This window comes from Pituophis catenifer, unplaced genomic scaffold, assembly GCF_029215685.1.
Source record: "Pituophis catenifer annectens isolate HBS135680 unplaced genomic scaffold, rPitCat1.0.hap2 SCAF_1, whole genome shotgun sequence".
NCBI lineage: Eukaryota > Metazoa > Chordata > Lepidosauria > Squamata > Colubridae > Pituophis > Pituophis catenifer.
In genome coordinates this window covers 250,657,077-250,683,335 of record NW_027256881.1, presented here as the reverse complement: position 1 = coordinate 250,683,335, position 26,259 = coordinate 250,657,077, and the positions used below count along the sequence as shown (strand labels likewise).

Below are 26,259 nucleotides of genomic sequence, written 5' to 3'. Positions count from 1 at the left end.
GGAATCAAGAAAAGTACCAAACCTCTACTTTAAAATAGTGAAATATAGAACAAACAGTCCTAGCTTACTAACCTTTTTGTGTCTCCTTTCTGGACTTTTACCCAATGTTCTACATGAGTCAGATTACTTTTCCTTTGTGTCTCCTTATTTTGTGTTGATCTGGGAATAAAGCCTCTTTTATAGACACTGATACCATTCTGCTCTACTGGACCTGCATTTAAAGAACTTGGAGGGATTCCATTCTTCTCAAGAGTCTGAGTTGCTTGAGGCCGAGAGAAACTTGATGAGGGATTCGGTGTTCCACCAGGTTCTAATAGTTGTTTAGGTTTCTCCCATTTGGAATCCACAGCCTTCTTCCTTGCAGTGTAGTGTTCATCATCTCTTACTTTTTTCATTTCTTCATGTTTGCCATATGCAGACATTTCGGGTGATTTTCTGTAGCGTCTTTTTGCATCAGCAGGTTCTAACTTTGTAGCTTCTTTGTAGGCATCAATATGATTAGTTTGAGGGACAGCTTGCTGATCTGTTTTTTCTGTTCCTCTAAAGAAAAAAGAAATCCATAGACACTAAAGTTAGCACAGTATTTTGAATCACTTACGTTTGCTCAGATTTTATAGTTTAAATGAACAGTTTTTGTTTTATTGCAGAGGCTGTTAATACTTTCTGATCCCAGGGCTTTTAATTCCTCACCTTTAAACCCCCTCAAAATCTCATGAAATTGACAATTTCATATCAAAATAGAGTTTTTAAAATATTTATAATTATTTTAGTTTTATATAAGTTTTAGAAGTCTCAAATTTCCTTATAACTTTGCCAGTTGCAATGCAATGGCTAAAAGAATCAACATGTAGAAGAGTAGCACAGTCTATTAGCATGATATACAAGCCTAACATTTGGGGACCAGAGGTGAGATCAGAAGTGAGATATGCATATAGAAATATATATTTTCTATATGCATATACATTAGACATGATAAGTCTAGAACATGGGTGTCAAACTCGTGGCATCACATTGTTGTCATGTGACATTTCTCAACATTTTTTTCCTTTCGCGGAGCTGGGGTGGGCATGGTCTGCACGTGATGCATCTGGCACCTGGGCCGCCAGTTTGACACCCCTGGACTAGAATAATTAACATATTATAAAATGTAGCCTTTCCTATCAATTATTAAAATACCTCTCTTTCTCTCTCTCTCTCTCTTTTTTTTTTTTTTTTTTTTTGTAATTTTTGAATAAATTAGTCCCTGCAGTTTTCTTGGCAAGGGTTTTCAGACGTGCTACGCCCTTGCCTCCTTCCTAGGGCTGAGTATGATTGGCCCAAGGTCACCCAGCTGACTTTATGCCCAGTTGGGACTAGAACTCACAGTCTGCCAATTTCCACCCAGTGCCTTTAATCTCTAAACAGGAAATCTGCTTTCCACTGGCCCATGCAATTATTTATTTGACAAGGAAGGAAAAAAAGTGAGTAAAGTTACTCAGTGTTGTCCTATCACCACTACATTCAAGATAGCTCCTGTTACTGCTTACTTTTTGACTGATCATTTTAAAGGCAACGCAAGGACTTTGGAATAATATTGCGGAACAAGCAATCAGGACTACAGAATCTCTATACATATTCTCATTGGGTCCAGAGAGAGAAATATCTGTCTCTACCTAGGATCGAACTCACAGCCTCCTGATTGTGAGGGGAGAGCTCCATCTGTAGGCCACCACACCACTCCAGTTACATATACATATACACGCGTGCATGCACATCAGTGGTGGGTTGCTCCAGGTTCTGTCTGCTTCTCGTGAACTGGTAGTAAAAGCGTCGGGAAGCTCCGCCCACCCACCCAGATGTCATAATGAACAATCTGTGCATGCGTAGAAGTGCGTTCCCATTGCAAACCGGTAGTAAAGGTAAGTAGAACCCTCCCCTGATGCGTGCGCGCGCACACATACACATGTGAACTTGCCTCTTTGGTGAAAAATGGATTTGCATAAGAGCAGCTTGATTCATAGCATGGATCCAGTCATTCATATCTTCTTGAGTATCTGCACTAAAGTAGTATGTGCGCATCCCTGAATGCTCTGCCTGAGAGCCAATAACAGAACTCTTATTATATATATAAGCCCTCATGCCTGTATGGACAGCCTGTAAACAGAGAGAGAGATGTTGAAGGAGAAAATTCCATGCTTTTGAAAGTACAACAGCTATTTAAATTGCAAAATGTTTTAAATCAATATGGCCTGTGTTACAAAATATAAGGTGGTACCATCAAAATCACTACAGTAATGTTTCTGTGTAATAGGATAAACATGTGGGGGGGGGGTTCCCATACAATTTCAATGACACCACAGTTTGTTTCTGGCCTTTGTATCAGCAACTTAACGTTTTATAACATTCCCCTTATCTCAAGGAAATGGACAGCAAAAATTACACTCATAGGCCAGCAGAGTTTATGTTTTCTCATTCTTTGGCTGAAATTATAAATATTAGATTGCTGTGTAAAGAATATATTGAGAAGAAGAAAATTAAAAATCTTTAATACTATCAATTTTTATTAGAATGAATATTTTTAAAGAATTAGTTTCTATTTTTATTAAAATATAAAATGGTTATAAAACTGTTACTGAGAATGGTTATGACCGCTTTGAATACACTATGTTAGTGTGCAATATAGTTTTTAAAAATGATAGTTAACACCCCCTGGATCACATCACATTTGGGGCAACTTAAGTACAAAGATTTGTTTCTTATTACAATTGATTTACATGCCATGCTGCAGACAGCCACAACATTCAGTGAAACACAGAGTACAGAGTACAGAGTATTTTGGGGAACTCAGTGCAAAAGGGAACATCATACAAATTAGTTCAAATTATGATGCTACTACATACATGCCACATTAGCAAAGTCAAGGAAGGGAACTTAATGCCACAACTAAATCTGTTTTGTTATAGAAACACTATATCCAACACAGAGCTTTAGCATGAGAAGAAAATGTGTGGATAAATAAAGCTAGCAAATAGCACTAATAAATTGGCAGAATTCAATTAAAATCTATGACAAAAGGAACTACTTTTATCTTTTCGGTAAATATAACACAACTTTCAGGTTGGTCAGATATACATGAAAACAAAAGAACTGAAAGCACCTCATTTTCTTGAAATGCTCATCAAAGTACATGTTGGTGATTCTAATCTATTTTGTTGTGAGCTCCTGAGTTCTCTCTGAGCTTGGCCATTTGCTTGCAGATGTTTTATTACCGAACTATGCAATACTGTCAGTGCTAGTGAGGGTAGGTTTTACATTCTATTTATATACAGTAGCTTGCTCTACCCATGTTGAGGTATATTTTTCTCCTTGGTAGTTCTTTGATTAGGTTATTGTTTTCTGCTAGATTGTTTGTCTGGTGTTAATCCTTGTTTATCTGGATGTATCTGAGGGAGATATGTATTCTGGTCTTTTTATTTCCTTCTTAGCTTTTTTATTGTCTCTTTTGAATGGTATGTAAATGTGGTTTATCTTATAAGCATATAGTTTATTGTTGGCTGAGATTAAAATGTCTAGCCATTAGCAGACCACTAAAAACTCTTAAAGAGAACTATCCCAAACCATAGTGATAAAGAATCCTTCTGTGAGGGAGGGAGGCAGTTTCAAAATTAGATAAATAAATAAATAAAAAATAAGAGAAGATTTATTGACTAGAATCAAATCTCCCACTACATGCAGTACAGTATTTGGTGAATGCTACTTTTAGAGATTAGTACTGAAAATGTCAGAATGTGAGTTACTTTTCATTTAGATAAAATTATTTTAAAAAATACCGCTTTCCTTACTGTAAACATTGTAGGTGAGCCTCTTCATTTTTTATCCAATTAGCAACAACAACGTGGTCAGATACTGGTCAGATATCTTAGAATTAGCATAGTTATCCAAGTAACAGTGAGAATGACCAAAGGAATCATAACTGATCTGAGAAGCCATTTGATAAGCTTGTATTAGTAACAATAAATAAATTATGTTTGGTTTTGGTTATGGGCTTTCTGAATTTTAAGATGGGTTATACAATCATAATGAAGACTGACTGGTTCCTAATGCAGCACACTACTTCCTCCAGATGATGGGACTCTAAAACAGCCTTTTCATTGATAGTCTAGTTAAAGAAGCAGAAAGCAGAACTTTGCCAATATCCACATTTGGTGGTAAAAGAAAGCAAGCTTACACAATTAGAGTAAGCAACACATGCCATGTTATCAGCAAACCCTGCCACTAGAAAGACTATCTCCACCATGTGTAACTGATAGCATAAAACAGCAATGTCTAAATATAAGCCAATTATCTCTTAGCAGCACACCAAATAAGCAACATAAAAAGCTATGATTGTAAGTGCAGAGACAATCAGTAACAGCAAAACACACAAGAATTTTGTGAGCCATAAATTGGGACACATAGTTCTAATTCACAACCATTTTTAAATACATCACATACACATTCACAACAGGGTTGAAAAAGTGATATTTGGTACCTATTCATGCATTCAGCTGCCCTTATTCTGGAAAGAGGGAGAAGGAAAGGCAGTCTCTTTCCCATATTGCACAGAAGAAGAAATGGAGAACAAACCCAAAGCACACATCAATAAGAACAGAACAAGAACAAAGTTGAAAAAGTTAAAAAGATGGAAGCCTAAATCATTAATAGGAATTTTGTGTAAGTTCCGACTCTTAGAAACAGCCATTCACTCTTTTTATAAAATGACTATATGGAATCTTAATTCTTCTGAAATTCATTTAAAATACCACCCTCCACAATTTTTCTCATGCAAACACTTGGAACCGAAAAACAGCAGGATTGCTAATTATAATCAAGTTGATAGTCCTGGTTGGAAACAGTAAGGAATCAGTTGAGAAGACAGTTAAATAGAAAGCACAGAAAGACCATATAATTACTAGCAATGTGCTTTTAAGATTTCCATCCATCCAAGAAAAATCAGTACACAGTCTCCTAAAATAAGAAATGTGCAACATATTATTTTAATTGTGTTCATACATAATACAGGACATCAACCAATATTACACAAATTAGCCTATGTAATATAGGCTCTAGGCTTTCTGGCAACAGAATAAAGAATAAATATTGAATTCTATAGATCACTAATGGCTAACCTTTTTGCCATTGTGTGCCAAAAGCAGGGGGAGCGCGGGGGGTCATGTGTGCACGTGCCCACAACCATAATTCTATGTTCCCCATCCCCCTGTGCATGTGTGCACCCCCCCGCGCTCCCCCCGTTTTTGGCACGTGACGGCCAGGTGGGCCCGGTAGGCCCGTTTTTTTGCCCTCTCCAGGCTCGAGAGGCTTTCTAGGAGCCTGGGGAGGGCAAAAACGGCCTTCCCCACCCCCCGGAGGCCCTCCGTAGGCTCGAAACGGCCCATTTGCTGACTTCTGGTGGGACAGGAAGGCCCAAAAATCAGTTGGCCAGCGCATGCATGCACGCCGGAGCTGAGCTTGCGTGCCCACCGATATGGCTCTGTGTGCCACCTGTGGCACACGTGCCATAGGTTCGCCATCATGGCTATAGATTCTTGCAGACAAAAAAAAAGTTTATTTCAGGAAGGGAGAGAGGGAGGGAGGGAGAGGGGAAGGGGAGAGGAAGGAAGGAAGGAAGGAAGGAAGGAAGGAAGGAAGGAAGGAAGGAAGGAAGGGTTAATAGTGGGGTATTTTTCAAACTACCAATGTGTTTCAGACATGCTAGCTTACATTAAATCTGTGATTAAAAAAATTATCTAATTTTTAAATGGAAAGCCATTGGGAATAAGAACTGTTGCGTGATTTACTTCATTGGGAAAGACAGTAGGAATAAATCAATGGTGCTATTCAACCGGTTCTATCTGGTTCGGGAGAACCGGTAGCGGTGGCTACAGGAGGCTCCGCCCACCCACCTGGACATAATCATTTCCTGTTTTTGATGCTCTACGCATGCGCAGAAGGTCCTGCGCATGTGCGGAGGTGGTGCGTGCGCTCCCATTTGCAAACCAGTAGCGAAGGTAAGTGAATACCACCCCTGGAATAAATCCTGTTGTGTTTTACTTCTAATTAAATATATAAGTTTGCATTACTAATATTTAATATCAATCTATGTATTTGAATATTATCAATGAAATAAAGACCAAGTACACAAGGGTGAATAATTCTGAAAGTAGTAGTAGTGACAATAAACGTTTGGGAAAAAATACTGCCTACATTTTTATGAACAATGCAAAGTATTAGACAGAAGTATTTGACTTTAAAGATGGAATAATTCAGATCAATACTGTACATAAACTGATTTGGATGCAACAATGGAAAATAAACTACACTGGGCTCAGGACTTGGGCATAGAAAAGAGAAAAGCACTGCATAATTACAATCAATCTGAAAGACTGCTTCTATGGATTCATTCAGACACTACATTTTCCATCAAAGAAATGAGAAAACTAATTTGTTTATTCCACCATTTCTTCTTATGAATAGCAAATTATAATGCATGAGTATGCTACTGTTAGCAATGGAAATTCATGCTGATATGACCCCCTAAGATAGACTACGACAATATAATCTCCACTAGGTCACCTTGAGAGACTATTTCAAAACTGCAGTTGGTATAGAATAGCAATAGCTCTCAGACTTATATATCGCTTTACAGTGCTTTACAGCCCTCTCTAAGCAGTTTACAGAGTCAGCATATTGCCCCCAACAATCTGGCTCTTAATTTTATTCATCTTGGAAGGATGGAAGGCTGAGTCAACCTTGAGCCTGGTGAGATTTGAACTGCCAAATTGCAGTCAGCAGGCAGTTAGCAGAAGTAGCCTGCAGTACTGCACTCTAACCATTGCGCCACTGTGGAATGCAGCCCCTGGAACGATGGAGAGTGCAAGCTGCTACAGCTACTGCAGGTGCGGCATGGGCTATCTATGGTTTCCATATACAATTCAAAATATTGGTTTTGACTTTTAATGCCCTCAATAGCTTGGCTCCTAGGTATCTGCAGGAATGCCTTTTCCTGGTAGAGTTATCTTATCCAAAGAGTTCATCCCAGCTAGAGATATTATCTGTACCCACTATATGAGAATTTACCTCAGTGGGAATCTAAAGGTTAAGGCTTCCCATGTCCTGTTAGAAATGAGACTTATTACAACAGGGACATACTTCCATAAAGTAGTGAAAAGTGAATTATTTTGTAGGGCGTTGCAGCTATATCGTGTTCACAGAGACTAATGAAGGTGAGGTTTGAACTAGAACTATATTATATTGTGTTTTTTAAACTGTTTTTATTTTCATTGACTGCTCTGTTTTTATTCAATCTAGTTTTTATTTTATTTCATACATTTAGCCATGGTACTCACATAAATAACTCTTGAGTGACGTACAAAGTTAAATACACCAAAACAATACAACATAATACTGATAGTCCTCACCTTATCACAGTTCATTTAGCGACCGTTCAAAGTTACAACGGCACTGGAAAAAGTGACTTATGACTGTTTTTCACACTTACGACCATTGCATCCCTGAGGTCACATGATCAAAATTCAGAGGCTTGGCAACTAGTTCATACTTATGACAGTTACAGTGTCCTGGGATCATGTGACCTCAGGGATCAGCAAAATCAATGGGGAAGCCTGATTCACTTAACAAACTGGGTTACTGAGGTAACAACTACAATGATTCACTTAACACCTGTGGCGGGGAAGGTCTTAAAAGGGGGCAAAATGCACTTAACAAATGTCTCACTTAGCAACATAAATTTTAGGCTCAATTGTGATTGTAAAACAAGGACTTCCTGTAACCCAAACCATAACAATTTTTTAAAAAATTAAAAACCATTACAAAAAAAACACCCTACACCAGCGGGAGAGCTCATTCCATTTCCCTAGCAATACAGCCACTTAGCAGGTCTCATTCCCATATCATGGGATTCCCAGACCATATGGCAAAGCCAAGTTTTCAGGCTTTTCTGGAAGACCAGCAAGATGAGGGTTAACCCAACCTCAGGTACAATGATCTTCTAGAGGATAGGTACACAGTATATATCACTGGGCAAACTGTCAGGGAGGCTAATTCGTCTATCTCTATTTTTATCTTCAGGATCAGGAATGATTTGAACATTTATATCTGTGAAAAATGGAGGATGTAATTTATTTTACTAATCAATAATGTACAATTTTCTAGAGTATAATTTAGCATACATATTTTATGAGGAAGTTAGAATTATGTTTTCATTATAGGTGGTTCAATGGCACTTTCTTCCATCTATAAAATATGTACACTCATAAAATGTAATACCACCTAATTAACCCCCCATAGTAATTAAACTTTTGGGACTATATTATAGATAAATAAATCTATTACCGGTATCTCTTCTGGAAGCACTGCTGCCTTACTTTCCACTTGGGTGCAGTTTGTGGGTTAGCACACACATAATGAAACCCAGAAACTACTTTGCAATTGGAAGAACTGTGGTTTAGGTTTATGACTGTTTATGTAACATAAAATTAGCGCATTCAGTGCTAATTACAGTTCCTTTTACAGTTATTTTTTTTCTGATAGGAGTCTTTGTAGTGAAAAAAATCCTAATGCAAAAGAAATTGATATTTCCACCCACTTTTTACAATCATTTTTGGACTTAATCTTTTTGTATTGAAGAACACCAAATAAGATAAGAACACTGAATTGGATAAGTTCAGAGTTAATAAATTCATAAGTACAGTACTTATAAAACTCAGCATTATATGTTTCTGGGTTTTAATGTTAAAACAGAGTACTAAGTATTGAATACTAAATAATAGCAACAAAGCCTAAATTTACCTATGGGTTGAAATGGTTTTCCAAATACAGTCAAACTAATGCTAGTTGCATTAAAACTGATCCCATTCCTGATGACAAGCAAAAAATAAAATATTGTATATGCAACAAGGGTAAAACTTTGGAGTTTTATAGACTACTGAAGCCGTCCTCTTTATCTAATGAGCTTGTTTAAAAACACACTACATAATTGTTTATAAATACATTACTCTAACTACAGAATTAGAATTTATCATGTAATTTGCCAGTTGGAATCATTCCAGATTGGCTCTATTTAGGGCCCAGTCAAGGAAAATAAAAGTCCAAAGCCTACTGTTTTGTAAAATCTACCCAAAGGCATTTTAGATATTGTTTCAGTTGCAAGTTATCCCAATGCATCAAAAAGTCAGCTAGCTTCTTTTATGACATCTTTTCAAGGAACTATCAAGACTATATTGAAAAAAATCTGGTTGCTTAAAAGAAACCATATAGTTTGCAAATAGTAAATTTACCTTAAAGGAATATTTGCGATTTATATGATCTTCAGGTCCCACAGGTGAAATTACATAACTAGGTAATGGTATACTTCCAAGGACAGATTCTTCTCTGCTATCTTTTGAATGAAAGAAATAATCAAGTTTCAATTTTTTTAAAAAAATTAAAACACAATATACTTACAACAAAACTAATTAGTATGGTCCAAAAACTTAAATATAGTAAATGAAGGACTTACCTGGTTCTTTTGGGATTGAAGTGATTGAGCAAAAATTCACATACATGATAGTTCCACCACATGATCAATAGCATAGGAGCTACTAAATGTTCACTAGATTCTAATACTACTTTCCAGCTGAGAGAGTAAGCACTTTAAAAACTAAGGAGTGGTTATAAGGTTATAAGGTGGTCTTCCGGGTGCGATTCAAGGTGTTAGTTATCACCTTTAAAGCGCTCCATGGCTTAGGACCTGGGTACCTACGAGACCGTCTTTTGCCACCAATAGCCTCCCACCGACCAGTTCGTTCTCACAGGGAGGGACTACTCAGGGTACCGTCAGTCAAATTATGCCAACTGGCGACTCCCAGGGGGAGGGCTTTCTCTGTGAGGGCTCCAACCCTTTGGAATGAACTGCCCCCTGAGATACGAAATATCCCTGATCTTCGTGCTTTCCGCCGTGCCCTCAAAACCCTGATGTGACAAAGGCGGGGCTAAACATATGAACATGTGAATGTTTTTAAAATGTTATCTAATTTTAGGTTCTATTTAATTGGGCCAAACTATGTTATAATAATAATTTTAATTAGCAATTTTATGATGTTTGTGTATCTATATTTTTCTTGACTGTATACCGCCTTGAGTCCTATGGGAGAAAGGCGGTATAGAAATATAATAAATAAATAAATAATATAGTGGGGAAGCACATGTGTGCATGCAGAAGGCCCTAGGTTCAATCTTTTGCATTTCCAATAAAAACAATAGTGAATTGAGGGTTAGAATAAAATGTTATCTAACCCTCTATAAAGAAGATTCCAATTTCTGCCCATATTGCTAAATGTACTGGAAATACATTGTAGTATGTAATTTGATGTAAATTACTTCCCAACAATATAAAAAAATATAGTCCAATGTTCTGTTTCTAACAGTCTTCAGTACATCCTGCAAAGCTTAAAGCAGAGAATGGAATAGTAATTTTTCAGCTTGGAATTGTCTCCCCTCCCCTAAGTTTCATACCAATTCAAGATCCTTGATCATGACAATAACTAAATGATTACTCTTCTAATTCATTTATATATTCTATTAAACTATTTTAAACCATTTTTCAGACAAAACTGCACAGCTGACATATGAGAGAAATGAAGTATGTATGAAGAACACAAACTGATGCATTAAGTGTCCACTTCACATTTAAATAAGAAGATCAAGGCCTTCGTACATTTCAGTTTGCTCTTATTATTCATTCTTTAATGAAATCATGCAACATTGTTCACAAGGTTAAAAGTATTCAAAAGAAAAAGAGTGCTAGTGAAGATGTATGCGACGCCTGAATAAATAAGCAGTATTTTTTTTTACTTTCTCTACATGAAGAATACATACAATACTTGATCTGTCAGTGTAATATCAGAAATGCACATATATAAAATACAACAGCCATTGAGGATGACCTTCCTCAAATATCATATTCACCCAAACAAAAGATAAACTAAATTCCAAATGGCTAAGCCCAAATAAGGAGTGGATGAAAAAAAAATAAGCATGTCTTGTACGTTGCTTGTGCAAAAATCTTGTGCCCACTTTGTTAACCCAGGCTTCCCAACTAGAAGCCAATCTTGGAGATTCCTTGGAGACTCCTTCCACCAATAAATGTGGATATATGACACACCAGTGTATATGTACACATCATATCGACACATCAGTGTATATGTATCCACATAAGCAAGCATTTATCTATAACTGTTAAAAGTCTCAGTCCCAAAAAGGGGAAAGGCCAGAATAAAACAAGTATTAAATAAATTAATAACTAATTAAAATGAATTGTCTGAAAAATATGTTGTACATATTCACATCTGAATATCTGGATGCTGATAGGGAGAGGCAGATTTTTTTTTCTTGTTTTCCTCCCCAAAATCTAATGTGCATCTTATACTCTGGAGCGTCTTATACTCTGAAAAATATGGTATATTCATTTGTATCTCTATTATTTTTAATAGCTGTCTTTTATTCTTAAGGAATGCAACACAGCTTCCGAAATTAATTGGTAAGTACTGTATTTGAGGGAAATGTCTATGGAGATTCTCAGTCATCCAGGTCATGGTTGTCCCAAAGGTGCATTTTCAACAGGCAACTGGACTTTCTAGTTTTTCTTTGAAGACGTTTCGCTTCTCATCCGAGAAGCTTCTTCTTTCCCACCATCCAATCAGAGCTGAAGAAGCTTCTCGGATGAGAAGTGAAACCTCTTCAAAGAAAAACCAGAAAGTCCAGTTGCCTATTTGAGGGGAAAGCATCTTCTTCATATATGGTAAATATGGTAAGTGGAAAATAAAACTGATTTCTATATTCTCCAGAGATTTTTTTTAAAAAAAAATATTTTAAGCAACAGAAGCAATATGCAGTTAGGTCACAGTTGCAGAAATATTTTTAAACAAAGATTTATATTCACTAACCTTTGTAATAAAATAAACAGTAATCTGCCAGCACAAACCATCTTCTTTTCCATAATCTCATTCCAGAGCTATCCTGAAACACAAATAACAATCGGTATCTCGTAAAAACTTAGAATAAAATAACACAGAAATATACTAAATAAATTTTGGAATGACTATGTGCCTCTTTAATGTATGAAAATGTGCTTTAAAAGAGCCAGCTATCATAGCATATCATAATCAAGCCTACTTCTGAATGTTTTACAGCTCTTCTAGAAGATAGGGAAAGTTAGAAATTAGCATAAAGAAATTAGCACACTGGAAGAAGAGCCTGTGTCTTGTTAGAAATGATTAATGCACATGTAGTAGACATGGAGAAGACCCTCGTACAATATGTTTTGTCCCACTTTTGTTCCACTGTAATTTTATATACATAAATCTGTTAATATATCATTATGAATATCAGCATAGTTTAACAGCAGGAATATACTTAATTATATACTGCATCCCAAAAGTAGACTTTATTACTATGAAGAATTTTGGGTTTACCAACATGGGGTATAATTAAAAAAAGGGTACATGATCCCAGATTTACAGTTTTGGATTGATGATGTATGTGAACTGACTCTACTGGTGTAATAGAAAGATTGATCAGAAAGATTCAGTGCGATTAAAGATTAATGATGTGTTTAAAAATGGATTGAATTTCCTCATAGTTATTATAGTATGCTTTTCTCATTTTATCTTTTCTTTTTTAGTTCATTTCTTCTTTTATCCTTCCTTCTTTGTAAATTAAAGCAACTTTTAAAAAAAAATATAAAAAATATAATTAAAAAAAAAATTATAATACTCACTTGTTTGTGAAGCCACCCTCTGACCACAACAGGAATATTAGGGTTTCTCCTTATAGCTTGATCCCTTTTCCCAAAGCTATGAACTTTATTGCTAGATTTTACTAACTAAAAAAAAAAAGCATATACAAGGTAAGAATGTACGAACGAACTATATTTAGGATTAACTCGAAAGAAATAATGGAATAATACAAGAACTGATATTCTACTTTACACAATGCCCCAAATACAGTTCATTCTCTTATTATGCTACATTTTGCAAATTTCATTAAAAACTCAAATTTACCTTGGATCCAAGTTTTATATCTGTAGTGGATGTAGTTACAGCAGTAGATGTTTCACTGACCATACTTGAAGGTCTTTGGTTTACCTGATGTTTGGACATATGTGAATTATGCCTGAAAGGAAGAAATCACAATTTAATTGATTGTTAATCTTTTTTTTAAACTGTGATACTAGGATGGACTAACTCTGCAAATGTTTCCATGTTTCTAGCTCACCAGTTCAGTAAATAGCTTAAGCTAGATGAAACATCATTCATATCATTAAAAATGGTAAAATCTTCAAATAAAATGTTATTCCTGATGGCTTACAACCTATGTAGCTTTCTTAACAGCAATACAGTGGTTTGTTACTGTGTTTCTCCAGCATGTTTTTTTTAACTTCCCAGTTTATTTTACAGACCCTGGAATCCTCTGAAAGTCTCTTAATTCTGTTAATATTTACATCCTAATCAGGCCTGGCCCTTCCAAGGTCCAAAAAAGCTTTGTCAGGTGGTCCTGGGTAATTGCATAATTGGCTTTGAAAAATGAAAGTATAGTCCTGGGAATGTAATCCAGATTAGGCCATAGGAGCAAAGATTGCAACTTTCCCACCAAATTCTAAATCTAAACTGAAGTCCGCACTCTCCAATTTACTTTCTAAAACATTTTTTAGAATTAACACAATAAATATAGTCCTCAATTTACAACTGTTCATTGAACAATGGTTTGAAGTTGTGATGGTCTTGGAAAAGGGATCTATGACCCATCCTTGAAGTCACATACATGGTCACGTGGTTGCCATTTTATTTATTTATTGTATTTATTTATTGGTTCGATTTATATGCCGCCCTTTTCTGGAGACTCAGGGCGGCTTACAATGCGTTAAGCAATAGCCTTCATACTTTTGTATATTCTTGCTTAGTAGGGCTTTGCCCCCCGCCCCCAGCGGTGTTCTTTTTTATACAAAGTCAGCTTATTGCCCCCACAAACCGGGTCCTCATTTTACCTACCTCGAAAGGATGGAAGGCTGAGTCAACCTTGAGCCTGGTGAGATTTGAACTTGCAGTAATTGCAGGCAGCTGGTGTTACTTAAAGCACTTTACAGTGCTTTAGTCTGCTGCGCCACCAAGGCTCTTGGTAACTTGGTAACTCTTGATAACTTTTGGGCACTTGGTAAGTGGCTTGCATTTACAATGGTTACAGCATCTTGCATAATCATGTGATCATGATTTGCAATCTCCCCAGCTGACATCTCACAAGCAAAATCAATTGGAGAAGCCGGATTTGCTTAACGACCACATGATTTGTATAACAACCATGATTTGCTTAATGATTGTGATAGAAATGGTCATAAAATTGAGTTTGGTCATATGAAGACTTGCTTAATGACTACATCGTTTAGTGACCAAAACTCCAGTCCCAATTGTGGTTGTAAATCGAGCACTAGCTGTATGTTTTGGTCTTAAATGTTTTCGGAACTAAAATGAATAACAAGGATGTTCTACCTTACTAACAGAAAATGTTGCTACATAAAGTTAATTATTTCCTGCAAAATCAAATCTTAACAAAATCAAATTTAACTAATTATAGTATATTTATTTCATAAACATAAATTGCACATTATACAATATTAGAATAAATAAATGAAGATATTCTTATTTATTGAAATAATGTTTATTAATTTATTTATTTATTAATTTAATTTGTATACCGCCCTTCTCCCAGAAGGGACTCAGGGCGGTGAACAGCCAAAATTAAAAAATATACAAATACAAAACTTAAGATAATTAAAAAGAATTAAATCATTGGCTTCCCAATTTAAAACCCCCAAGTCCATAAAATTTAAAATCCCAATTAAGAGCCATTTAGTCTAGGCCGGCTTGGTGGAATAAATAAGTCTTCACGGCCTTACGGAAGGTACGGAGGTCCGGGATCAGCCGTATTCCAGGAGGCAGCTCGTTCCACAGGGCGGGTGCCCCCCCAGAGAAGGCTCTCCCCCTGGGGGCCGCCAGCCGACACTGCCTGACCGACAGCACCCTGAGGAGGTCCTCTCTGTGAGAGTGTATTGGCCGGTGGGAGGTTATCGGTAGCAGCAGGCAGTCTCGCAAATATCCTGGCCCTAAGCCATGGAGCGCTTTAAAGATGAGAACCAATACCTTAAAGCACACCCGGAAGACCACCGGGAGCCAATGCAGCTCGTGCAGGAGAGGTGTTACATGGGAGAGCCACGTCGCTCCATAATCACCCATGCGGCCACATTCTGCACCAGCTGGAGCCTCCGGGTGCTCCTCAAGGGGAGCCCCATGTAGAGAGCATTGCAGTAGTCCAGGCGTGACGTGACGAGGGCATGAGTGACCATGCACAAGGAGTCCCGATCCAGAAAGGGGCGCAACTGGCGTATCAGGCGGACCTGATAAAAAGACCCCCTGGCCACTGCTGTCATATGCTCTTCTAAAGACAGCCGTGTGTCCAGGAGGACACCCAAGTTGCGAGCCCCCTCTGTGGGGGTCAGTGACTCGCCCCCAATAGCCAGCAATGGCACCAGCTGGCTATATCAGGATGCCGGTATCCACAGCCACTCGGTCTTGGAAGGGTTGAGTCGAAGCCTGTTCCACCCCATCCAGACACGCATGGCCTCCAGACACTGGGACATCACTTCGAGGGCATCATTGGGGTGGTCTGGGGTGGAGATGTACAGCTGAGTGTCATCAGCGTACAGATGGCATCGCACCCCAAAACCATGGATGATCTCACCCAGCGGCTTCACATAAATGTTGAACAGGAGCGGCGAGAGGACCGAACCTTGCAGCACCCCACAAGCAAGGCACCTCGAGGTCGACCTCTGCCCCTCTGCCAACACGGACTGCGACCGGTCAGAGAGATAGGAGGAGAACCACTGCAACACGGTGCCTCCCACCCCCAATCCCCCCAGCCGGCGCAGCATGATACCATGATCGATGGTATCAAAAGCCGCTGAGAGGTCTAACAGGACCAGAACAGAGGAACAACCCCTGTCCCAAGCCCTCCAGAGATCATCCACCAATGCGACCAATGCCGTCTCCGTGCTGTACCCAGGCCTGAAGCCAGACTGGCACGGATCTAGATAGACAGTTTCATCCAGGTACTGTGGGAGCTGTCGCGCAACCACACTCTCCACAACCTTCGCAACGAAGTGAAGGTTGGAGACCGGACGGTAGTTTGCCAGAACAGCCGGGTCCAAGAGAAGGCTTCTTGAGGAGGGGCCTCACCACCGCCTCTTTCAAGGCAGGAGGCAAGAAACCCTCTCTCAAAGAAGCATTTATAATCCTCTGGAGCCAGCCTCTTGTTACCTCCCGGGTGGCCAGTACCAGCCAGGAGGGGCACGGGTCCAATAAACATGTGGTTGTGTTTAACCTCCCCAGGATCCTATCCATGTTCTCAGGAGTCACAGGGCCGAACTCGTCCCAGATAACATTCTCAAGAACAGCCTCAGTCACCCCGCCAGGATCTACCCAGTCAGAGTCCAACCTTCCCGAATCTGAGCGATCTTATCGTGCAGATACTGTGCAAAATCCTCAGCCTGCCCTTGCAAGGGGTCTTCCTGCGCTCCCTGATGTAGGAGGGAGCGAGTCACCCTAAACAAGGCGGCTGGGCAGTTATCTGCCGATGCAATAAGAGCGGAAAAGTAGTTACACTTTGCTGCTTTTATCACCACTAGACAGGTCTTAATATGAGACCTAACTAGTGTTCGGTCGGATTCGGAGCAACTAGCCCTCCAACCACTCTCTAGGCGTCTTTTCCGGCACTTCATCTCCCTCAGCTCCTCGGAGAACCAAGGGGCCAGGCAGGTTCGGCGTCAGGTCAGAGGCCGCAAAGGCACGACTTGGTCCAGAGCACCAGCGGCCATCCTATCCCAGGTAGCCACCAGGTTTTCAGCCGAGTCGTGAGCCAGAGTTTCAGGAACTGGCCCAAGCTCCCTCTGGAACCTATCAGGATCCATCAGGCGCCTAGGGCGGAACCACCTGGTCAGTGGTTCCGCCCCAGGTTCTGCCCCCTTTTAAATGTTAATTTAAAAGTTTACTTTTTAAAATATTTTCATACCACTTTCCCCCCCTCTCTCATATACAACTCAATGCTGCGAACATACCTAATACTCCTTCTTCCTCTTATTTTTCCCCCTAACAATAACCTTGTGATGTGATTTGAGCTAAAAGAGATTGACTGGCCCAAAGTCATCCAGCTGGTTACTCATGTCTAAAATGGGACTAGAACTCTCCTGTTTTCTAGCCCAGCACCTTCTCTGTTTTTTACTTTAAAAAAACCTTTTGAATCTATGCTGAATAACACTGTGTTTTAAGAATATAATTAGGAACCTAGTTATTTTTTAATTTGAATTTATTCTCTTTTCCTGCAGCTTATAAATGTAATTGTATGTCTCAACCTCTGTTATTGTTTTGCCAAATTAAAGTGCTCATGCCATATTGCAGGGGTGTCAAACTCACGTCATCACGGGGTCGTCACGTGACATATCTCAACTTTTCCCCCTTCGCTAAACCAGGCATGGGCATGGCCAGTGTGTAATGCATCTGGCTTGCCAGCCGTGAGTTTGACATCCCTGACATATTGAATTTTAAATCTTCAAGCAACAGCACAGGTCGCAAAAGAAAGGATGAGACTTAAATTAGCAACATGACTATTTTCCGTCAAGGGTTATGGCTAAACGAAGTCATGGGATATAACATATTGCTGCACTGAAATCTCACTAGTCTTATCTAGCTTAACACAGCCAAATTAAAAGGTCTGACAAATGTGATGTCCAGAATGTTTTCATTGTTGTCACTGATATTCAATCAAGGAATACATAAAAACAGGCAACTAAAACAGTTATTGGGTCATTGTTTATTATTTCTCTTATAAAAGACCAAACTATCAGGAGAAAGCAGCTAGTGAAACCATGACAATGAATTTCATGGTTTCACTCAAGTCAAGAAAAGATTAACTGCTATCTATCTTCAATTTAATGTTTTTTCCAGGACTCAACCATTTAACTGATTGTATATTTTAAGGATATGGAGGGTTTTTTTTAATGCGAAATTTATTTTTCCACAATTACAAAGCATCTGTTTGTTAAAGGTATAAAACTTTTTTAAATATCGCAAGTATATTATTGTACACGAACAATACTGAAACAAGGATGAAATATTATTATGTTCATAGCATTTTCAAACAGATGATCTGGTACACCTAATAAGTATTACAACATCTTTTGTTTTCTTATGTTTGTATCTGAGGAAAATACATAAAGAGTTGCATTTTCTTTGCTTCTACCTTTGTTTCAGCCCAAATCAATATTGTGAAGACTGCCTTTTTTTTTCTTGCTAACTTGTGCACTTTTTGAAAAGGAATATGCAACCCTTTTCAGGCTGGGGGGTTTACTGGGCCTTTGAATAGCATGATGAGAACTATGGTGGGAGACTGCCAAGGCAAAGAACTGAAAAGGGCTAGAACAAAAACTAAAATGAAGTTCATTGTCATTCAATTAATTAAATGATATGTATATTGTTATTTATATGTATCTAACAATTTTCCCCTTGTCACAATACAAAATGTAATTCAGCCTCAGCTTTTTAATGGAAGAAAGTATTTTTATTTTTGGAGCCTGGGATGAAAGAGCAGTATAATGGGAAAAAAATGTTACGTCATTCATTCATAAGCAATTGGAATGAAGCAACGGTAGACACTAATAGGCAGTTATAGAGTTAAGACTGTAGAACTTCAACTACTAATTAAAGGTTAAGAATAGTTATTAGATGTGTAAGGCAAATCAATCTAGGGTACTTACTCCTCTTGTAAAATGAACTCCACGTTTTCTGGGGAAAACTGGCCAGTCACTGGATGTTTAAATGTGGTAGTTTGGTGGTTGTGGCTGAAAAGAAAATCAAAATCTAGTTCAATACCAAAGTAAGCACAAATAACGTAAAATAATATTTTACAAAAATCTTATTACGCCTGAATGGCTTCTGCTTTGAACAAGCACTAAGCTGGAGAGATGAGATACCGGTAGTTTTCTGAACGTATTATAAATCTACTATTTATTTCAATCTGTAACAAGGATCCATTTATTATGCTCCCACTTCTGATATTTAAGAAAAATAAGCAATGCGTGTTTCTATACTCACTTTCAAAAACATTGCTTTTGTTTTTAGAAGATTAAGCTATTAACATTTGTTTCTCCTAAATCTTTGGCGTTGCACTTTCTGCACAGTGCAGTGTGTCCTCACACTATGGCTTTAGAGAATCCTCCCTGGTCTATGATTGGTCAGTAAATAATGGCAAGACCTGGAGCACTAGATGGTTCGGTAGCAAAAAAAAAATTAAAAAGGCAAAGGACATCATCCTGTGGGATAGAAGAGACTGAAGGGAGGGAAAGAATGGCACTCACAGCTTAACAACAGTTCATTTAGTGACCATTCAAAGTTACAATGGCACTGAAAAAAGTGACTTATGACCATTTTTCACACTTATGACCATTGCGTCTTCATGGTCATGTGATCAAAATTCAGACGCTTGGCAACTGACTCATATTTATGAGAGTTGCAGTGTCCTGGAGTCACCTTTTATGACCTTCTGACAAGGGAAGTCAATGGGGAAGCCAGATTCACTTAACAACTGGGCTACTAACTTAGTAACTGCAGTGATTCACTTAACAAATGAGGCAAGAAAGGTTGTCAAATGGGGCAAAACTTAACAAATGTCTCACTTAACAACTGAAATTTTGGGCTCAATTGTGGTGGTAAGTCAAGGACTACCTTGACTTCTGGAGAAAGAAGGAGGGCATATGACAAAAGCCACAAGGTGGGCTGAATTCCTGCCACTTCTTCCACAGTTCCAGTGGAAACCCTGCAAAATGCTCTAATTTTCTGGTATTTCTTCAGGAGCAGCAGATGAGCTGATTAACTTTCAAAATTAATTGGATCAGGACCAATGGAAGTGTCAGGGCATTGTGGGGACATAGGATTATCTACTGGACTTCATTGTTGGGCAGACTTCATTATTGGACTTCATAAAGCAGGTTTAAATAATGACAACTATAGTTCCAGGGCTCTTTTAAAAAGAAAGGAAACCTGCACACCATTCACTTAAATTCACAATACTTGCACACGCTTAGCTGGGAAAAGTAAGTTTCAAACTGATTTTAGTGTCATTTACAAACTGCAACTGACAAGGCAGAAAAACAGGAAGGAGTCCAGAGTTGTATTTTAAAACGATTTTTTTTTTTTTTGTCTAACCCTCTGCAAAGAGAGGTCATCTTGAATTTGGACTCATTTTTCTAATTGTTGCATAAAATAAATAACATAATAAGGCTGGTAGATTATTGGATTGTCCTGCAGTGTGGAATTTTTGCTGTTCTCTGAGCTTGGCTGTTTGCTTGCAGATGTTTCAGGCATTGATGATATTAACTAGTTGGGTAATGAAATATCTACACTCAAGCAATCAAGCTCAGAAAGCATCAAGAACTCTGCAGTTCAATTCTGAGCTACAGATACTCGCTGCTGTTAGCTTCATCCTGAAATCCTACAGAAGGTCTGACACCGCTCAATTCTTTAAAAATTGCTGCAGTTCCACTTCACATCTTCTTTGTTGACTTAAAATCTTGTCACAATTCCATATCACTGGCCACAGCATGCTTATTAGTTCTTTTGTGTGTATTTTTTGGGAGGCTTCCGAGATAACTGGACAGTTGCTATGTACAGCAAGTTGCCACTGTTGCTGCATTTATGTTTAATTGAATGAGTTTACTTTGCTACCGTACTTGATGTGTGGGGAACAGAACACTAGCTTCTAGAAAAATACATCCGCGTCCATGTATACCACAGCATTACATATACAGCATTACGGAATTCGAACAAATATTTAAACTGGCTGAAGTTCACTTGAACAAGACATACTTGCTTACAGAGGTCAGCTGATCTTTTCTGCCAGTAAAATGCCTTCACATTCTTTATTTTCTACCTGGTTAATTATTCATGCAAGGCTCAAGGTTAACTATGCTTTGTTGAAGACGGGATCTAATCAGCTGGAGTACAACTATTCAGAGAAAAAGGTTTACAGCTGGCTGTGCATATCCATGTTTGACAGGTTAACTCCTATGTGAACATTGTTTGTTTTTTATATATATTTCCACATCCCTTTTATCTCTTAACTAAAATTTGATACCCATCTAAAGTGAATGATTTATTAAAATGTGCCCTAGAAATATGAAATTAGATTCATGATGCTGAATTCACATAATTAAAAGCAAGATGCTGCAAAAGTACTGTATCCATTTAAAGTACTGTAATATAGGTTGGTTATTCAGAATAGATTAATTCTAATCTAATAATGGATATTTTATATAACAATATTCTTATAATAGAATGGTTCTGAATTACACATACCAATTTTCTAGAGTGAAGGTCTAACATTTTAAGCAAGTTCAATTGTTTGAATGAAAATTTTCTTTCTTTTGACATTTCTTTCTTCAAACAGCAAACACCTATGTTATATACAGTGTATAAATAATAATCAGCATTCTTAGATTTTTAGCTATTTGCACCAAGAGCATATTCAGAATCCATTCAGCCAGTTTTTTAACCTTCTCTTTACCACAAAGACAGATGAATCAGTAAAGAAAGCAAAACGTATTATGGGTTTAAACTTCCAAATATATTTGTCTTTAAGGTGTCACAAAACTCTTCACTGTCTTCATTTCTATTAATAAAATACACTCTGGCAGAACTGCCACATCATTTTGGATTTAACTTTCTAAAATCAGCCTTTAATTTCTCATATAATTTAAAAACAATTATTTATTATGTTTTTACTGTCATAAAGTAATAAACCTCACCCCAAAAGCATATCTATTTCTGAAATATTGCTTCTATGTTTGCATGCAGTAGTGATTACAAAAACACTATCCAATGTTTACATCTTATCATATTTATGTAACTATTATTTTAAACACTTTATGTATGCCTATTCAGGCTAAAACACATGAAAAGCTAGCACTGCTAGCAAACAGATATGTTTTGGGATTGGAATTCAAGACCATCTAACCATGCCTGACAGAAATTTATTAAAAATTCATTTTTAAGGCCCATTTGGGATAGTGGCAGCTGAAAGCTAACAATGTTGCTAGGTTTTGAATATTTTAAGGACAGTAACTATGGGTATTAGTATTAGCAGCTGATGCCTGTTTGTAGTCTTTCTACTGCAGCTACAGATTTATGTCTTTAACTTTCATAACAATAGGTTGCATGCCACTAATTTTGTTACGTCAAGGAGTCTGGCTTGGAATGTTATTCATGTTCTAGAGCAGGGGTGTCAAACTGGCAGCCCGTGGGTTGGATGCGCCACGAACAGGCCACGCCTACCCCTGCTCCGCAAAGAGAAAAACATTGTGATACCTTTATAGCTCTTATGTAATAGAAAATATTTGTAAAATATATTTTGTGCTAAAACATTTTGGAAAGACAGTGAGATCCTGAGCAACATTCACAATGTCTCTTACAAATAAATTGTGTGAAGTTAGGACAGAACAGAAGTGAGTGATTGTCTAATTCCAATATATTTAACAGCTGAAGTAAAAATAGTGGAAGCCCAATATCCTATGGCAGGTGAACAAAGATAATGAAGAATAAAATGGATCTAAGAACAGACAGCTGGCATAGAAAGCTGAAATAATTCAGTCAAGTGTTGACTAATGTAAGTATAAGTTCTGATATCTATTGATGCATTTATCTCATGCACATATGTGCAATCAACCACATGGGACATGAAATTCCCTTATCAAATTAGAAATTGTGGTAAAGCCTTCTTAACACTTACTACAGATATAAAATTGGGAAAAATACAGAATAATAAAAATTGGATTCCCAGAGTAATTTAGGCTGATTTTTAATGGATTATGAAAGAACCTTTGGATTCACCATTCCTAAATACACAGTTATGAATGTCTGTAATATCTGCAGTAATTTCAACCTTTAAAAGCTCCATACATTATATTAGTACTACCGCACTGACTATATCAAATGATAATTTCTAAAAGCATCAAGAGTATTTTATGATCCAAATCAGGGGTGAAATCCAACAGGTTCTGACAGGTTCTAGAGAACCGTAGAAGAAATTTTGAGCAGTTCGAAGAACTGGTAGCAGAAATTTTGAGTAGTTTGGAGAACCGGCAAATAACCACCTCTGGCTGGCCCCAGAATGGGGTGGGAATGGAGATTTTGCAATATTCTTCCCCCAGGAGTGGTGAGGGAATGGGGATTTTGCAGTATCCTTCCCCTGGAGTGGGGTGGGAATGGAGATTTTGCAGTATCCTTCCCATGCCACGCCCACTAAGCCACGCACACAGAACCAGTAGTAAAAAAAATTGGATTTCATCACTGATCCAAATGATTATAGATGTCATAACTAGATAATTTTATACAAACCAAAAGCACAGATATGCCAGATATCTGATGTTTGAAATCACAATGAATGCCCGGCTTCCAGGAATTCCTTTCCATTTTTGGATTTACCTTGTCTAGGATGCTCACACCTTCCCTGTTGCCTATGGACAGATTCAGCCATAGTTTCAATTGGAAAACTGTGAGCATCCTAGATCAAGTTAAATCCCCAAACTCTAGGAAATATGTGTCGTGACATTACAATCCAAGCGTCTGTTTCTCTATCAAATGAAAGTGCATAGGGTGCAGAATTTATGTTGTAATGATGTGATATGTATTTCTTCACTTCTCTCCCTTAACTTCTGCTATGGATGCCCATGATCAGGATATAATATCAGCGCAAGGAACAGAGTTTAACAGTTTAATATATACAAATGAGAACCCAAAGAACTATGAAAAGAGATAAGTTACATCACAAAAATTGAAACAGAAATTTCAAAGGGGTAAAGATCCAAGTAGCTTTTAGGACATGCTATCATAATATTCAAAGGAAGATGGAGGATGAAAGCTAAGAAATCTGTACAATGACTGTATACATATTTCTAACATCAAGCAAGCAAAAAAAAACCCCATATTCCTGCCAAGAATGTCAACAAATAGAGAAAAATAACGAGAAGAGAAGTGTGCTGAAGAGGTAAAGAGATTAATCCTGCAGAGAAAATCAATGACAAAGTTAGAGAAGACCACAAGGAAAAGTGTGAAAGCTGGACAGTGAGAAAAAATGACGGTCAACTGAAAAAATAATAATTTGGAGAATTGGAATTAAAGATATTACTGGAACGTCTTTGAATATGAATTATTCACATATGTTGGCAGAAATATGAGTCAGCAAGATAGTGTCTAACTACTAATGAACAAGTATTTTTATTTCCTGTGAACATAACTATTTTTCCTGCTGAACACACTACCTACCGGTATCTGAAATCTATTTATAGTTCTGCTTATTGGGCATCTAATACTTTCAATGATCTGATTAAGTTTTCTCAGAACAAATTTACTGTAGCAGTAAATCTCAAGCCAAACATTTCACAATCGTATTGATGATTTCAATTTTTTGAAAGTCAAAAATAAGACCATATAAGACAAAAACATGACAATTATTTTTAAAATATCTGGCAATTATGGCAAAAAGTAACAATCGGTGCTATCTTGTTTCAAATGTATATAAAATATCCAGCTATACAGTACTTCTTGGTAACATCTGAATCACACTTATATTTTCAGAAGAACAGGTAGACCTCGACTTACAACCACAACTGAGCCCAACATTTTCATTGCTAAGCAAGACAGTTGCTAAGTGAGTTATGCCCCATTTTGTGACCTTTTTTGCCACAGTTATTAAACAAATCACTGCAGTTGTTAAGTGAAACATGCAATTGTTAAGCAAATCTGTCTTCCCCCATTGACTTTGCTTGTCAGAAGCTAGCTGGGAACGTTGGAAATTTACTTTATTTGTTTATTTTAGGAAATTTATAATGCTGCCTATTCACACATGGGAATATAAAAACCTCATACATAAAATTATAAAACTAATAAAACAGAACAATCACATAATAAAATAGTAAAATAATATATTATTATTTATATTGTTGGTGATGGTGATCACATGACTCCAGGACAGCGCAACCATCTTGAGTACATGCCAGTTGCCAACTGCTTGAATTTTGATCACATGACCATGAGGATGCAATGGTTGCTAGGTGTGAGAACTGGTCATAAGTCACTTTTTTCAGTGCTGTTGTAACTTTGAACAGTCACTAAATGAATGCTTGCAAGTCAGGAACTATCTGTTATTGGAGCTACTGCACCACCAGAAATGTCATTAGTTATAATTATACAAATAGCATTGTTATATGCTTCCTCTCTCTTGCCTGTCTGTAAAGCAGCAAAACTAGACTGTAAGTCTCAGTCTAGGGTCTCATCGCAATACTACAACACAGGATTTAAAAAAAAAAACCTGCATGTGGATAAAAGTATGAAATAATAGATCCATAATACTTTATGGGAATTGATACTATCTATAAAAATAACACCAGAAAAGAGTTAAATAGACAAACAAAAAAAGAAGCTAAAGTTCTGTACTATTTGAAAGAAGAAGGAGAAGGAGAAGGAGGAGAAGAAGGAGAAGGAGAAGAAGGAGAAGAAGGAGAAGAAGAAGGAAGAGGAGGAGGAGGAGGAGGAGGAGGAGGAGGAGGAGGAGGAGGAGGAGGAGGAGGAGGAGGAGGAGGAGGAGGAGGAGGAGGAGGAGGAGGAGGAGGAAAAAAATTGTTGCAATTGAATTTACATTAAAATTTTTAAGGAAGAAAAGACCTGGGATGGAAACCAAGAGAAAAAGGAAGAAATTGTCATTAGAATTTAGATTTTAACTTATTCCAGTTTCCAAACAGCCAAATGGGAAGGAGAAATTAAGCAAAATTTTTGGAAGCCAATATAAAACATGTGCCCTTAGTGAGCAGGTGAGTGGGAGTTGAAGAGCACAAAAAGTCTCAGAAAGTTTACCATCAAACATTGATACCAAAGTTACATGTTTAATTAGCAAGAGCACTTATACCGCCCCCAAAGTGCTTTACAGCCCTCTCTAACTATGTGTTTACAGAGTCAATAATTTGGGCCCTCATTTTAACATCCTCAGAAGGATGGCAGGCTGAGGCAATCTTGAGCCAGTCAGGATAAAACTCCAGGCAGTAGGCAGAGTTAGCCTGCAATCCTGAATTCTAACCATTGCACCACCACATCT

General features: G+C 37.7%; 1 protein-coding gene across 7 annotated transcripts in view; it reads right to left on the bottom strand.

The window, feature by feature from the left end:
- Positions 1–26,259, bottom strand: part of PLEKHA7 (pleckstrin homology domain containing A7) — a 121,427-nt gene that overhangs the window by 35,540 nt on the left and 59,628 nt on the right. For 6 of the 7 annotated variants that reach the window (XM_070933608.1, XM_070933656.1, XM_070933615.1 and 3 more), the window contains 7 exons: positions 18,875–18,958; positions 13,077–13,188; positions 12,794–12,898; positions 11,961–12,033; positions 9,315–9,415; positions 1,955–2,133; positions 73–540 (listed from right to left, as the gene is read on the bottom strand). In XM_070933608.1, the coding sequence (XP_070789709.1) occupies positions 73–540; positions 1,955–2,133; positions 9,315–9,415; positions 11,961–12,033; positions 12,794–12,898; positions 13,077–13,188; positions 18,875–18,958 (1,122 nt within the window). Of the gene's footprint in view, positions 1–72; positions 541–1,954; positions 2,134–9,314; positions 9,416–11,960; positions 12,034–12,793; positions 12,899–13,076; positions 13,189–18,874; positions 18,959–21,470; positions 21,514–26,259 lie in introns of those variants that run through there. The other variant, XM_070933640.1, reaches the window with a different exon arrangement.